The following is a 16846-nucleotide window of genomic DNA, read 5'->3' as shown; positions in this document are numbered from 1 at the left end:
CCTGAATGAAGTAACTGTGGTTTCATCTGTTGTGGCTTTTGTCTCATTGCTTCTTGGTTCTGGTGGGAGTAGGCACAAGAGAGAAGGTTTCTGGTGCAAGCTCTTACCTTCCCTTTGTGATGACCAGGGATAAGACGTGCAAGTACAGAGCAAGATTTACAATGCCAGATTAGTCAGTTTGATGTTTGTAGTCTATCATTCCATCTCTTGCAGTATCTGATGCTTTAAGGAAAAAGAAATACAACTACCAGGTGAATTCAACCTGTTACAAGACTTTTCTTCCTTTTCTTTCCTCTGATCTTACATTAAAACTGTGGAATTGTGTGTCTCAATGTGTGTGCTGCTTGCACTTTGATTGAGGTGTTAAATGCCCCTCTTGTGATCCATCTCTTTGACTGTGGGTATGCCACCAAGTTTCATTTATTGTTGCACAACATGAAGTTATTAGGAACACGCTCCAAGAGGTTGCTGTGGTGGAATTAGGTTGTGTGTTCTCTCCCCATCTCCCAAAAAGGTCCAAGAACCTTTTTGATGATGATTGTAAATTGTTATTCTGTGTATGGACTAGGTTGTTGAAAGGTCTGTGTACATACCATTAATCATCTACCTCATGTTTCTGAGGTGCTGTTTATCCAGCTTTTCATTGCAACCAAATCAGTTCATTCCTTCCTCTCTTCTGTCTGAGGTGTGTAGTCAGCAACTGCTTTTCAGACTCTGTTATAAAATTGGTCTGGCCATTTGTTCACAGAAAGCATCATGTCACCTTCTAGCCTATCGATCTTTCAGCATTCTTGGATTTTTTGACCATTTGACCATTCAGCATTTGACCATTCAGCGTTCTTGGATTTTTTTTGGAAATTCCTTCTCACAGATGTTTGAAAATTTATCTAATCTTTTATGTCACATTGCCATTGCTAGAGGAGTTAAGATAAAAGCTAAGAAATGCAGAAGTGGGCTGAAGGTAATGAGACTCTTTCATTGGTTTGTAGCCCAGATACTGATGGCGTGATGGCAGAGGCTTTGCTCACATTCTGGTTCTCCTCTACGGATTCTAAAGAAGCATTGAGGGAAAGAGTTGGAAGGATCTTACAGAGGGGCCTGGAAAAATACACAGGGCCTCTGCGAATAAATGTCCAATCTTCTACCATCTCAAGTAAGTATATTACATTTCTTTTTAAAGTTTTTTTTTTTTTTTCCATTTTCTAATTGATGGGACTTGTTTTTTTCCCTTTTGATGATAGCTTTTGATGTTTCTGTGTCTGAATGACAGTCTTTCATGCTTCTTAAGTTAGACCAAAATCAGCGGCAAACCCCCGTAAATTAAAAAAAAATATCTTAAATACAGATAACTGAGAGCAGTTAATTTGTGGTTTTTCAGTACAGCCTCAGCCTTACTCCAAACTGCAGTACCAAGTTTGTATTACTGGCATGGAGCCTGAAAGTACAGGAAGTATATTTTGATGACAAGGGGAAAGAACCAATGCATTGAAAAAATAATATTTGGTGGGAGGATCAAAATCCTTCCAAATTCCCCAGAGGAAAGGGAAAGAAAGGCATAACATTCTTATCTACATGACTTCTCAGCTAGGGATTTTATCCCCTTCTTCACAAAGCAGACGTGAATCTGCAGGATATGAAGGCTATCTGCATTTACCTTCTACACTTTGGTTCTGCTACAGAATATTTGTGCAGGCTTAGAATCTTGTCTCTGTCTTGGCTTCAGTTATATATAGTCAGCAATTTTTCTCTGTGTCAGATTTTCAAGGATGAGTTGCTGGTTGACAGCTAGGGACAGATACTTGCTCCATTTGTTTTTGCAGAAATGCTTACTCCTAAGTGCAGGAGTGACAGTACAGTAATAGGGTGGGTGCTTGCTGCTTGCTATTCCACACCACAGTGCTTGAACCAGCAGAAATCTGCAGAGGTTAGACAGCTTTTTTTAGAGAACAGGAAACCTGGGCCAGATTCTATGCTGGATGGATCCAGACTTCCTCCCACTCAGAAATGAGCAGAAGCAACTTGGTGCTTGCACTGGGCATGTATTTGCATTGTGGTAATGCAATGAAACTCAAATATGAGCTGTCACACTCCCATTGTTTCTTGATGGGCCAACCAGCCTTCCCCTTTGGAATGGCTTAGGATTATAGGTGACATCCCTCTGGGCAAGTAATCACCATTTCCCTGCAGTGTTGTTTATATGCCAGTAGTTCCTGTTCAACAAAGTGCACATGTAAATTCTCCCTGATAAAAATACTGTGTGGGCACCAGAGAGATTAAAAAGGATTTGTTTTTGTTTACAGTTGGGTGATGAGTTAGTGAATTTTGAATCTTCAGTTTAATTTGATACTTTACATAAAGGAATTTACATTGGAAAGAGTGCAAAAAATATTGTTAGAAAATGACTGTGATTTTATCAAGTCAAGCTGCTTTTATTTAGTCTGGTAAATGTGGGAAGCAAGTCAAAACTCTTTTAGTTGACCTTGAACTGCACCAGGAATGTTACAGTAGTGCACTAATAGCTAATTAAAAAATTGGCTAATGCAATTGAATGGCAATGTTTTCATTAAATAGTCTCACTAAGAGATGGCATCTCTATTACTTTATCAAAATTGTGTGACAAACTTTGTGTTGCTTTTCTTGGCTCTCCCAGCCTAACCATAAAACACTGGCTGCACAGGTCAGCTGCTCCTTACAGGGCTAGCATTGTGCAAGTGCTAGGAGTGACACAAAGGAACATAAACAATACCTTGGCATTTCTAAGAGACAACAATAAAAGGCTGTCCAAAAAAATGTTCTGATCTTTCTTTACTAGTAGGATTTCAGCAGTGATATGAAGCTTAGACCAGCTCCTGAATGGTGTTGCCATCTCAGGTGGACTCACTCAGGAGAAAAGTATAGAATGGAGAGCTCCTGTGCTTTTAGAGGAGGCACTGGTCTCAATTCATAAAACTTATTCCTCACACCAGGGAGAAATGACAGTTTTCAACAGATCCTAAAGGTCCAGAGAAGAATCTACGTTTTGCATTTTCTAATTTTCTCTCCCCTCCTGAAATATCTTGTCCACTATTAGAATTTAAACCATGGGAACTTAAGAAGCCCTAGATTTTTTCCATGCTCTGCAGCCACCTTTCTAAATCTTGCTTCATTGTATCTTTTTGCCAGCTGCAATCCTTATTTATCCTAAGGCATCTTCTGAATGTCATTTTCATAATGGCTTGTAAAAAATCATTAACCTGTTCTTTGTAACCACCTTATCAAAAGATTCTAATTTAGGGGGCCATGATATAGTTCAGTTTAGCTAAGCATAGTTCACTAGTTGAACAAATCCAGGTCAGGCACTTATTTATATCACATGCTAGGGGGAGTCTTCCTCCCCTGAAATAATCACCTTGTTGTTCAACACCATGTCTCAACCTGTGCTTCACTCACAAGTATTTGCCTTCAGAATCAGTCCAACAAACTCCTCCAAACTGGGTGCTACACTTGGAACCTTCAAGCTGTAGTTCACAGCAGCGCTACAACACTAAGGAGTCTGCCAGACCAGGTGTAGAACTTTCTTTGCCTCTGCATTCCTGAGGATTGGAATAAAAAGGGGATACAATCTACACTGACAATATTTTCTTAGTTCTTTTTTTTCTAAAAGAACCTTGATCATACATACGTGAGAAAATAGAAAATGTGCAAAACTTCAAGGAAAACAACATAATACTGTCTCTGTTTTTTCTGCCACTAAACTGTGGATGTTCTTTACATAGAACTGCAAAAATACATTTTTGTCAGGGTACCTTCAAATGCATTATTACTGAAATTCCTACTTTCTTATTTAGCTAGACAACAGAGTCCTCTGGTCAAGGATGGTTTACATCCATACGTTCCCTCTGATTTTGATAGAGAATAAGAACTGATAGAATTCTTTGCACTTGTGTACAAACCCCACTAGAAGCCAAGTCTTCAGTGAAGAATTAAGCAAACTAATTCCTACCTTCCCTGAAGAGCAGTGCAAAGGCAATCAAAGTGAGATATCAAAGTGTCAGATGCCTTGGAAACACCCATGTTAGGACTTGCTCTTCCATTGGCACTGAAAGAAGATGTTGCAGTTTTCCTTTTGTATAGTTCTGGCAACAAAGAGTTCTTCTACAAGGCTGATTTATTTTCCTGAGGGTTTCTTGGTTAGAGGTAGAGTCACCTGACAGTCTGGATCCGTATTAAGTAAAGTGTAGAGGAGCTTGCCAGACTATTTCCCTTTGTCAGGTAGGTTGGAAGTATCCCAAAATGTATTTTTGGGATTGTACTTCTGATGTCAGAAAGAAGCTGGTTGCAAGATCACTGGCACTGTTCAAACTGAGTAGGAAGTATTCCCATCTGTTGCACAGCCAAAGGTTTTGACCACGAATAATGAGTCATGAATTGGTTTTGATCAACAAGCCAACTGTTATTGTTCCTATTCATCTGGCATCTGGGGCTTGCTAAAGCTCCTAACAACTACCAAGTACAGAACCTGGCAGACAGATTCTTAATTCTTTATCAAGTCCTCTGTGGGAGTCATGCAGATGAGTGTCTGACAGGGTTGATGAGGAATGTTCCATGTCAAATAATGTATGGAGCAGTCTGGATTGTTTGCACTTTATCAGCCACAACAGCATCTCTGGGGAGTGGAACTGAACATGCATCTGTACATTGGGAAACAGTGGAGATCTGATATTTCTTCACTTTGAGGTCACTAGTTTGGCACAAGGTGGTACATTTCAGTAAGAGTCTAGAGAGAATGATTGAAATGGGAGGGACTGAAATGTATTTTAAAATAAATATTTTGCAAGGATATGCTTGTGATAAAGGCATTAAGCAGAAAGTCATCTTGACCTCTCTTCTCATGACCCAGATACATTAATTTAATTGATTTTCTCACTCAGACCTTGGTTTTTCCCTGCCTTGTCTGCAGAGGTTGAGAGCAATCTGGGCTGCCTTTACTGTAGTAAGAGACATTGATTTCTGCTCAGGCATGAGTGTAGGTCAGGAAGAAAAGCAGTGCTAAAAATTGCATCTGTTTGGATACCTGCTACAGGACTGGTACATAGCAGATCCCTCCTCGGGACAACCAGATGGAGCTGTGAGGTATGGACCTATGTCTGCCTCATGGTCAGGGTTAAGATGCTGATGGGGACAGTGGAGGGAGCCACAGATGTGAGGACAGGTGCAGTGAACATCAGCAGGGAGGGAACAGCTGGGTGACAGGGACAATTAGAGGCACAAAGCTGTTGTCGTGTCTCTATCAGGTTACTCTACTCTGTTGAAGGAATGAGAATTGCATCACCTGTATCTAAGCCATGTTTTGCTACTTCTACAAAGGTGCATGAATCTGGAGAGGTAATTCCTGTTGCTAGCAGAGAGAATATTGGAAGTTAGTGGAGAAATATTTTAGGATGTATTAACTATGTAACAAACAAGAACATGCCTTTCCTGCTAAGCCCAAAGCTCATGTTTTTCCATCTTTCAGGAAATTCCTGTAGTTCCTTTAAGGTACAGTTTTTGGAACATGACTGAATCTGCTGCTCACTGCTCTTATTCCCACTTCCTCTAGTACTTGAGACCTTTGTGGTCTTTACCATAATTAAAGAACATTAGAGCAGAGCTATTATCCCCACCTCTGTCTACACTGCAGGACATGCACTCTGTGACATTCCTCTCATCTGCCCAGCTTGGTGACCTACTGAAACTCACCAGTGATCCTCTTTTTGTCTGTCTGCATGTGCAGTTGTTTCCCTACATAACTCTGGGTGAGGCTCCTGTTTCTGACATAGCTGAGAATTTTGTAATTCTTATTCCATTCAAGAAAGTTGTTATTAAAATATGGTGAAGGACAGTGGGAAAAATGCTTTCTCTGATCCCTGGTGCATTCCCCAAAGGTGTGCTTCAAATGCATTTCCAAGAATGTGTTATAAGTATTGAAGCACATACTCTTTCTTATTTTTGTTTACAATCATTTCCTCCATTCATATCCCTTTTAAGATAATCTCTACCTTGGCTTCTCTGTGTGAAAAAACATCTTAGAACAGCAAGATGGAGGAAGTTGATAGAGTAGAGGATGGAACAGCCGGTTTGGTTTTGAGACTAGAAGATTTGTTTTCACATCTGGAAAATCAGTAGGTGTAGAAACCTATATTTAAAAAATCAAGTTTCTTTTATGAATCAACATCTGTGAAAAATTATGTAATTGGGTAAAACTGCATCAGATTTTTAAAGGATTTATCATCTTTAATTTTGCAGCCATCTCTGGCCCTTTCTATGCTGAAAATAATATCCCCAAAAATTAATTTGAATGCCTTGCTTGCACTATGTCAATATAATGTTTGATACTCTTACTTCATTGAGTTCTGTCTGATCTTTTCCTTTTAACATAAACACTGAACTCTGTGGAAAACTGACATTATTTAGAGATGTAGCAAAGTGAGTACATTTTTCCATAGGAACCTCTGAACCCCTCACAGATAAGATATCCCGTTCTCTCTGCACTTAACTATGAGCATTTCCTTCCAAGTTTGCTCAAACACATATGTTGAGGAGTAAAAAAGGTCTTTACTGATAATATATTAGCCTTAAATAATAAGTGCAAGTTAGTCAGAAATTAAGAATTTAGGTGTGTTTTAGAGTTATTTTGTTTAATAAATATATAAAATAATTATACTAACAAAATTGTTTGCCCAGTTGGAGAACAGACCCCTCTTCTGAGAAATGGAATCCCTAAGCTGCATTTCAATAGTTTGCTGCCATTTTAATTTAAACATTCATTTTATCATTAAAGTTAAGCAAGCTTAAATTCATTAGCAAGCTCCGTTTTACAGGTATTCAATGCAGGTTCAAGTTGAACTTGTTTACAGTAGAATCTTGAACAGTTTTCCTAAATGTGGCACAAACAACTACTTTTGCAGCCATATGCAGTTGGGACAAGATCTGACACTTTAATTGTTATTAATTGATGCTTTTTCTTGATAGTGCAAGCAACTAGGGCAACTAGTAAATGAGCAGGGCAGAGAAATTTTCTCTTGTGCCTTACGAGTGACTGCTTCAAGGCAGGGCTTGCAACATGTTGGCTGGCACAACATGAACATCTGTGCTCTTCAACAGGCCAAAATGTGAAGATGCTAACAAATGAAGGCAAGCCCCCCTAGCATGGTAAACCAGTAAGCAACCTGATTTTCAGTGGTATCATGTAACCCAAAGTGCTCCTTGCTTTTGATCTACTGTGGGCTCAGCTTATCTGAAAATAGGGTCAGTTACTTCAGTTTTCCAAACACATGCATATGCTCTGCATTTGGTACCCTACCCTAGTGAATACAGCCCTGAATTTACTAACAGAGTATCACTGGCCTTTTACCTTCAGCAGTGGATGGGTAGGAGAGAGTGGAGCAGTTGCAGAGTAGGGATATATTGTAAGATACACTGACTTTCAAAGATGTACGGACTGGCACTGTGTGTGTGGAAGGCTCGTTTCTCCAATTACACAGAAGTTGATCCAGCTGGAAGCAATGGGTAAAATTTGCCCATGTGAGGTTTGTACTTTTTTCTAGGTGCCTCATACAAAGGCAAACAGAGATACATACAGAGCACCTGTGACTCACAGCAAAACTTGATGCAGTGGGAACATGCCAATTGAATTGCTTCCGGCACTGCACTTGAACAAGCTGGTTGCTCCTTTTGTCTCCTCGATGAGCTTTGCAACATAATGTAAATGATGATTATTGGCTGCAGGCTTTATAATTACGAATTATGAGGTAAATGTCTCTCCACCCAAAGAAAAGCAATAAAACATTGTTGTCAGTATTGCACTTAAAGGCAATGTCCTCTTTCATTGTGAGTTATGTTTGTTGGTTTCTTACCAGTTTCCAGATATAAAGTATTGGTATGACTCAAATGATGAACTAGGTCTGAAGGCTGTATGAATTTCTAGGAAAACACTGGGTGCTCATCATATTTGAAAGAAACAAGTAGGGCCAGATTTTTCAAAGCACTTCTAGCCAATATAAATACAGGGGAAGTGGCCAAATTCTTAGTACAGTTTAGCAAACAGTCATGTTTACACCACTGCTGAATCCCTCTGCTGACCTAGCTTTTGCTCTGTAGTATTATTCCATTTTGATGTAAGGATTCTAGGAGACAACCAACCATATTATCCATGGAAATTCACAGAATACAACTAGTGTTACTGAAATGTAAAAGTACATGTACTTTTAGTGTTTTCTTCCTTTTCTCATATGAATTGAGAAAGTACAAATGAACATTTTTATTTGAAGGAGGACCTTGGAAGTTGTGTCTTGCCCACCAGTGAAATGTAATTATCTTCATAATGTGAACAGTTCCTGTTCATAGTGAATAAGACTTAAGTTCCTTCTATAGCAAATAGACTGTGTTGCTATATAAATGTCCAATTTTAACCCATCTCCCATTCTTATAAAATAAAGCAGTGGTTACACACACACATGCCAGGCAGCCCTGGCACTGCCTTTGGTCTGTAACATTCCCTGCAGACAAGCTGTACGTGTGCTGGAGTTCTGCTTGTTTCCCTTTTTCTATCATAATATGCTTACTGCCACATTAAGAAATGAGTGAGCACAGGTCTGGTACTGGTGGATTGCAAAAAGACAATTCACCCAGCATATCTGAGGGAGTGTCAAGCCTGCAAGCAAAACACTTGTGATATAAACCCAACAGGTGACAAGTGTAAGCCAGAGCCCTTTGCATTCAAAAGAGACTCCTCCTGACTTGGGGTGGGTTTGGCTTAAAGCCAGGATAATATTCTGTGTGGCAGCAAAGAGAAATGAAGGAATTGGATAAGGATAGGAATCTGCTGAAAAAGTCTATCCAGACACAAAATATAAAGTTGTTGACACTAGTATAGAATCACTATATATTTTAAAAACTGTATTGAAAATGTGATTTTTTTTTTAAATAGTATTATTTTTAAAATAGTTTCAAATGCTGGGAACTACAGTGGTGGCTCCAGTGAAAAACAGCATTCTGGAAGAAAAGGGATAGATTTAAACCTTAGCCAATGCTTGTTATTGTCAGCACATGCATGCCATATTTTCAGTAAACATACAACATGCATCTTAAAGGAGAGGAATGCATTGCTATCATGCAATATGCTATCATGCTATCATGCAATAAATTGCTATGAACAATCTATTTTAGTATTATTAGTGTACCAATAAGATAGGAGAAAGGAGAGTGAGCCACTGCTATTGTAAGCTTCCATTGCTGCAGTAAAGTGAGTCCTTCTGATCTTGAAGAGGGTACAGAGTACTAGATCTCCTCCAGTCCTCTCTTGGATGTAATAGGTGAACAGTTGGTTTTTTGTTTGTTTGTTTGTTTGTTTGTTTGTTTGTTTTTTGCAAAAAGGAGGAGCTTCAAAATTTTCCGCCATAAAGATTTCTCCCCAACAAAATTGTAGCTCCTGAGTAATACAAGAGTTGTTTTGTCTGTACTCCTCTCCAGAAACACCGGGGGCCAGCAGGATGGGCTGGATGAGTCTCTGGTCCTCAGACAACTCTGACTGCAGAGGAGGACAAGAGCTAGCACATGAACATGAACACATATGAGCTAGCCTGGTTTCTCTAGCAGCTCCCTCAGCCATGCCTCCTGTGTGCCCTGTACTCAAATAGCTGAAGGAGGATGACCATGAGGATGAGGAATCTTGTCTGTGCTGGCCTGGCTTTACCCTGACTGTTTGTTTGTTTCTTTGTTTCAGATGTGGATCCAATAAGAGCAGAAGCCATTTTCAATGACAGTAAGTGAGGCTTTTTTTAAACATCAGAAATCTCACCTCCAACTTCTTAAATTAGCATTAAGAGTCCCTGAGCACTTTTCCTGGCCCTTAAAGCCTTTTCTCCTCCTTCTGTCTAATGAATGTGACCTTGTACTCTCAGAAATCGGGACTTTGTAATTTTCTTTAGCACCCATTGAAAGGAGAGAGGTACCACAAGGAAATGCATAAAAGTTACATCAGCCTGTAATTATAACCAAAATGTTCTGGAATTTGGAATGGCTGACAGCACAAAATTGTTCTTCATGGAAATATATGGAAATATGACTGGTGTTCTCAATGCATTGCTGTAGGGATTAAATAGAGATACCTTATTTTAGAGATGCTTTTTTAAGTTTTCAGAGAAAGAAGTCAGCTTGCTTGGAGATAAAATAGTCATAAAAGCTATCTTTGCTTACAAGTTGTTTTTCTTTTAACTCTGAGAAGGTTTGGTCAGTTCCTTAGCAATAAGCTGTCAAACAACAGAATATTAAATTATATCACTTTTTAGGTCTGATGTAGGTGCTGGTGTTCTGGGGCACTGATAAAACTGAGTTTATTCCCTGTGTTTTGAACATTGACTGCTCAGGTGGTTGGCAGGATTGTGCAGATTTAGGACCAGTTACTGAAGATTATAAAGAGCTTTCAGGAGGTAAAAACGGTAGTTCACACAGTCTTATGAACTATGGTATATTCTGAAGTTTGCCTTTTATACAAATCTTCTGGACAGGTAGATTTAGATTTCACTGATTTCCTTCATTTTGGTTTTAAATATCAGAAGAGGGCAGACTTTACACTGCGTCCATGAACTCCTCAGTGTGGTGTAACTTTTCTTTCTTCTTCTAAATTTAAGAACAGCTTTCAGTCTGCTGGTGTATTCCCACTGCTTTTGACCATGAAGTACGATTAACATAATGTGCAGATCCTAGCAGGGAAGGGATGAGATAACACTCTCTGTGGCTCCAGTTTTTCACTTCTGAGGACTTCAAGGGCCCTGGGGCTGGAAGCTCCTCAGTGATGAATTACCAAGTTCTGTTTTGGCCCCCTCCTGGGTCACTGTCTGGGAGATGAGCAGTGCAACAATGGTTTGGATTGTGTGGTCATTATGCAAATAATTCTCATCTCTGTCTCTTTTTCAATGAATTGGGATAGTCCTGTGTGTCAACTTGCCTAATATATAGCTGAGATTGGGACCTGGATGAAAACTAGTGGGTCTTGGTCCAGGTAGGATGGATTTGATGCTTTTTGGATGGGAGAAGACGGCTGAAGTAGGTCTGTTCATGGAGGAAGTTTCTAAAGCTATGCAGGAGCTTCTGCTGCTCATTAATATCCTGAGTTTAATAACTGAAACTCTGGATATTTCAACTTCTCTCTGGGTTTGGATAAAAATGCTTATTTTGTGTTATGGATGAATACCATGCTGGAGGTATCCATGCCTTTTGTCATCTCTGGTTGGAGTAGTGTGATGCTCTTTGCATGAAGTGCCTCTCCAGGTCCACTTGCAGACTGCAGTGATCAGTTACCAGGTGACACCTTGCTGATGTAATCTGCATGCATGCATGGTAAAACCCCACAACTTGGATCATTCCCATTCTAGGTTTTGCCTTGTTAATATTTTATCCTAATGAGAAATTACCTGAGACACTAAAGTTGGCAATGCCTCTATTTGGGAATTGTCTTGGGTGTGCGGTGAAGGTTTTGATTCCTGAGTCAGGCTGCTCACACAGATAAGCCTGAATGTTTGACCATCATGGCTTTTCATGATAGTCAGTTGTTCATTCAGGCTTCTAACACATGGGTAGTGCATGAGGAGCTCTGATTTGAGGGGCTGGTTGAAGGTATGTTTTCTTGTTGATGTCAATACATTTTTACAGAACATAGGTGGTGTGTAATTTTACATATGTTTCCCACAGCCATTTGCAGGATTTATGAAACAGAAGAATAGCTAATGCTCTCTTTGTCCTTCCTGACAGTCTGTGGGTTACGGCAGAATAGATCAGTCAAGTCAATGGCAAAATCCTCATCGCTGCGAATCGCTGGGGGATTGTCTTCTGCAGAGACTGGGGATTGGCCCTGGCAGGCCAGTTTGCAGTACAATAACATCCATCGCTGTGGTGCAACACTCATCAGCAACACATGGCTGGTGTCTGCAGCTCACTGCTTCAGAGAGTAAGTTCCTATCTTAGAAGCTGCAGCAGAATGTTCCCCTTCTCTATCAAGCTGTGTGGCTTTCCAGGTTTGCACCATACCCCTGACTCTTTCTCCGACAAGCAATTTTGGAAGAGAAAAGGCAAAGTTAAGTAGGCCCATCAGCTGGATGTTTCAATGAGAAACTAAAGACTGACCCTCAGGAGCAGAATTGGCAATTTTATGAGTGAAAATCAATAGTCACTTGGCATACTGACCAAAAAAGTGCAGAAAAGGTAAGGTGAGTAAAATGGTGGAGTATTTGTTTCCTGTTACATTTACATTTCTTAAACATATGCCTTCGTGTTACAATGGGGTTGCTGCCACTGCAGCAGCTACCATCCCATGTTCTGCACCTCTGTTCAGGGTTTTTTGTTTAAAGCATGGCAGTTGTGAAGCTGCAAGGTATTTTAAGATGGAACAGATTATCAATGTGCAAAAAGAGCAACAGAAATGAAGAGTTTACAGCAGAAGAGCTTTTGGATTTGATGACACCCTATAGCCACACAAAGGTTAGATCAGGGACAAGGAGCAGGGGAGGAGTACAAGACCATGGCTGAGGAGGGAATGCAGGAGTGCCCTCTTCTAGCAGCAGCCCACAGTAGTGTTATGGAAAGTGATGGATGCCACAACTGTCTAACAGGGAGCTGACTTCAAGAAGTTTTACAGGAAAGATACTCTGCAAATTTAAAGTCCCAAACACATATTTACAGCAAAATACTTACAGCACTCTTACCTTTTTCAGCATGACTCACCCTGAGAAGTGGACTGCTACTTTTGGAGCTCTTTTGAAGCCACCAAGCTTGAAGCGATCAGTGAAGAGAATTATTATCCATGAGAATTACCTCTACCCAGAACACGACTATGACATTGCGCTTGTGCAGCTCTCCAAACGAGTTGAGTTCACGAGCAGCGTACACCGTGTCTGTCTGCCAGAGCCATCTCAAACCTTTCCCTACAATATTTATGCTGTCATCACAGGCTGGGGAGCTCTCACCAATGATGGTGAGTCCTGAGTCTGCCCCGTGACCTGTATGGTCCATAAACAGCAGCTCCGAGTGAACTGATATAACTTCTGTAGCCACATGTGATATGACAGCAAAGCCTAATGTTTGCAATAGGTTTGTTTAGTTGTAGGCATCAGTTTCTTGTTTTAAAACTAGAGTGGGTAAAGACAGAACTACAGTCCACTGGAGCAAAAAAAAAAAAAAAAAAAAAAAAGACTCTTCTGTTTTCCCAGCCTTTCCATTTCATATTGTAAATTCCTAAGACAGGTAGTCCAGCCATGTACATGTTTACATAGAACCTAAAAAACTATTTTGCCAGCACTCATCAGAAGTTACAGATAACTCTGTGAGCTTTCAGGTAAATGTGCATAGTGAGCTGTGGATTACCCAAGCTCACACTCTTACCAGGCCACACTAAGAGCAGATTTAGCAATGGAATAAATATGTCTTCATTTTGTACCATTTGCTCAAATTGCTAGGTAATTTGTGTTCCATGGAATATGGAATTTGTCTTATGGAACATGTGTTAAATGTATAGCTTTACACTTAACGTGCTGTGTACCATGTGATCATTACTTCAGTCTAAATGGTACAGTTCCTAAGTGAGTCTGTGATTCTGTGTACATTCTCCTTAAGAGCCTGACCTAGGCAGATCAACAAGCAAAATCTCCACATTAAACCAAGTCAAGCTGGTCCTCAATAAGAGGACATTAAACATTCTTCCTGTATATTAACTACTGCAAAGTAATTATGTTGATAAATACCCAAATCGTATTTTCTCTCAGGTCCAGCCCCAAATACTCTTCAGGAGGCAACAGTGAAACTTATTGACTCAGAAACGTGCAACAGAAAAGAAGTGTATGATGGGGACATAACACCCAGGATGTTGTGTGCGGGATACTTGGAAGGAGGAGTAGATGCTTGTCAGGTAATTGTAGCTGAAAATTAGAAAGAAAAACTATTTTAATGCTGACTGCAGCATCTGGTTGACCAAATCTTAATATACAGTGTATTAGTCCTTTGAATAGACTCCATTCAAACAGTAATTTAGGTGTAAAGTGAAATAGCATTTATTACACATCATTTAGCACTAAATGCTCTTATACTAATTATGAGCTAAAAATTAAATGTCTTAAGTAGCTAATACCAGACATCTGTAGAGATGAGAAGAAAGAAGGTTAAGAATGTTAAGTTACCAAAAAAAATGCACTGTTTCTCACTGAAATTACATTCTGGACTGGATCATATCATAACAGATCTGTTACAATGTGAACTTTGATAAGAGACTTGGCTCAGTGAAAAGAAAACTGTCTGAAACAAAGATAGCTATAAGAAAGGTAGGCGTAAAAGAATGGGAAGGAAACATGCATGCTGAAGGTTTGCAAATATTGCAAGGAAATGCTTATGTACAAACAAAAATATTTCCATAGTGATAACTTTTAAAAACATAATTTCTATTGATGCTATTTTAAAGATTGTACTCTTAAAGTGCTGATTTAATACAGACTCTTCCCTCAATCCCAGTCCTACAGATTTTTGCCCAAAGACAAAGTCCCTGCAGAGTAAGCCTGGGAAGCTCATTCCTCTGTTCCTGGCTCAGCACGGAAACGACCTAAGCAGAAGGGTGCAACTGCTGTTTATTTCAGTAAATAATTTTGGTGAAAGTTGGGGAATTTGGTCTGTTGTGTGAGGATTGCCTTTCAGCCTGTAAGGTTCCAGTTTAACTATTATTACCATGTCGTACTCTTAACAGTATCAAATTGAGCCTTGGAAAGTGGATAATACTTTAAGGAGATATCATCTAACTAGAAGACCAAGTTCTTGATGAAAGCTCCAAGCAAAAAGGAGCTCTAATCTCCTTTTTAAATATTATTGCTGAAAGTGACTGAAATTATTTATTTTACGAATAGCAATTACTATAAAACCTGTTTAAAAAAAAAGGTTCATGTTCTCTTAGATTGCTGCCTAAACTGGTGTTTCCATACTCTGTACAAGGAAGAAGACAAGGCAGGTGGGAAGTAGTGTATCACAAAACAGAACAGAAGCTTTTTGTTAGTTTTTTTACCAAAACAGAGGTCAGGAGGTCCCCTGACAAAAAGGAAAATGCCTCAGACTTCTGACTCAAGTTTCAGAAACAGCCTGGATTCTTCACAAATGGCTGCTCTTAAAATAATGTTTGTTAGCTTCTCTTATAGGATAGACCCTCCTGTCTGTGGAGAGAATTGCATTTTCTCTTCTGATCAATTGAATATTTTTCCCCCTCCTCTTTTTCTAGGGGGACTCTGGGGGACCACTTGTTACTCCAGACTCTAGACTGATGTGGTACCTCGTGGGAATAGTGAGCTGGGGAGATGAATGTGGCAAGCCAAATAAACCTGGAGTTTACACACGAGTGACTTATTTCCGTGACTGGATTACCACAAAAACAGGCATCTAATTCTAAAGTAAAGAATGGATTTTACTACATAGGCTACATGTAACTCATATTTGTCTGTAATTCTGAAAGGCTATTTTTTTTAGTATATATATCCCTATGTAATTTTGGTTGAAGCAACCTTGGTCTACAGCAAGTGCTACCTTTGCTGTCAAGAGACCCTAACTCCTTCTGAATTCATGCTAAATGTATGAAATTGTCTGCCTCATCTTTGAGCTGTGAAACTTTCTCCCTTACCAGAAATTACGAACCGACATCATTAAAATTAAGTTTAAAAGCTACCTATTTACCTGCTTCATACGTGCAAACATTTTCCAGGGGAAAAAAAAAAGAAAAAAAAATTTTTTCTTCAGCCACGGGCAAGGTCTGCAGCTGAATCTTCCTCCTCCAATGAAGCAAATGCTGTCACGCTTGTGTTTCTAGCAAAGTGGACCCTTGATGATTATTCTTGTTAGGGACTATAATCTGCACTGACTCCAGCTGAGAACCTGGATGGTCACCTTGCTCCTTGGTAACTAGAAGTGGATCAGCAGGACTGAGGTTAGGTCCTGGCTAAAGAAAAGTAGGATTTCTGTGCTCGTAGTAGGTTAGAAGTGGAAAGAGAAAAGCTTGATGTCCTTATTGCAAATCACATTTTAAACAGGAATGTTTTTGTGGATTCTGTGAAGTTCAAGTTGCTTGAAGTTCCTATTGTGGAAATGCTTCATCACAACATTGTGCTGCTACCTCTGTACTTGTCTTCTAGATCTACTTTGTTCAACACACAGTATGCTTCAGATGCAGAAACACAAGCTTTACCCAAACTGTTTTTTTTTTTTTTGTGTGCCCCCATGAACAATCTCATTAGATATAAATATGGCACTTAAATTTGTTGTAAAGGAAAAAAAATATATTTGCCACAGTAGAACTGGGAACTACCTTTTTTGATCAAGAAACAGCATGCTTTTCCATAGGCATGCCAGCCAGCAGAAACCATCTCACTGCAAAGCAAGCAATTACTGATACTTCACTGATGGATTAATCTCTGCCATGAATGAATATGATCCTGAATATGGATGTCTTATGAGGATGAAGAGTGATTTCATATTAAAGAACAGTCCCAATAAGAACTTCAGAGTAAATCCAATCCTTACACATTGATTAAGCACTTTTCCCATCTCTGTGCACAACCTCTCATGGATTGCTGGTGGAAGGGGGTCCTTTAGAGCCAAGGCCTTCAACGTGGGGATCCAAAATGTCACCTGTAGCCTTCAAATGGCCACTGGACTGCTTAGGCTCTGAATGCAGGACTCACACGAGTCTGTATGAGATATGAATGAAACTGCAAATCCCACAGCTGCACCTACTACAGCTGAAAATGCTGCTGAAGCATCCTGCCTCCCCCACTGCTTAGGACTGGATCTCTCCTCAGCCTTCCTACTG

At 39.7% G+C, this 16846-nt stretch overlaps 1 protein-coding gene across 1 annotated transcript in view; it reads left to right on the top strand.

Annotated features, from left to right (window-relative positions):
* Positions 1-15427, top strand: part of LOC110471736 (transmembrane protease serine 11E) — a 39664-nt gene extending 24237 nt beyond the window's left edge. Inside the window, exons 5-10 of the mRNA XM_021532660.2 lie at positions 990-1153; positions 9743-9781; positions 11770-11965; positions 12729-12988; positions 13776-13918; positions 15266-15427. Of these exons, the coding sequence (XP_021388335.2) occupies positions 990-1153; positions 9743-9781; positions 11770-11965; positions 12729-12988; positions 13776-13918; positions 15266-15427 (964 nt within the window). The remainder of the gene's footprint in view (positions 1-989; positions 1154-9742; positions 9782-11769; positions 11966-12728; positions 12989-13775; positions 13919-15265) is intronic.
* Positions 15428-16846: the final 1419 nt, after the last annotated feature.

This window comes from Lonchura striata, chromosome 4, assembly GCF_046129695.1.
Source record: "Lonchura striata isolate bLonStr1 chromosome 4, bLonStr1.mat, whole genome shotgun sequence".
NCBI lineage: Eukaryota > Metazoa > Chordata > Aves > Passeriformes > Estrildidae > Lonchura > Lonchura striata.
Note: the sequence above shows the minus strand (reverse complement) of the source record. Positions and strands in the feature narration are given on the sequence as shown.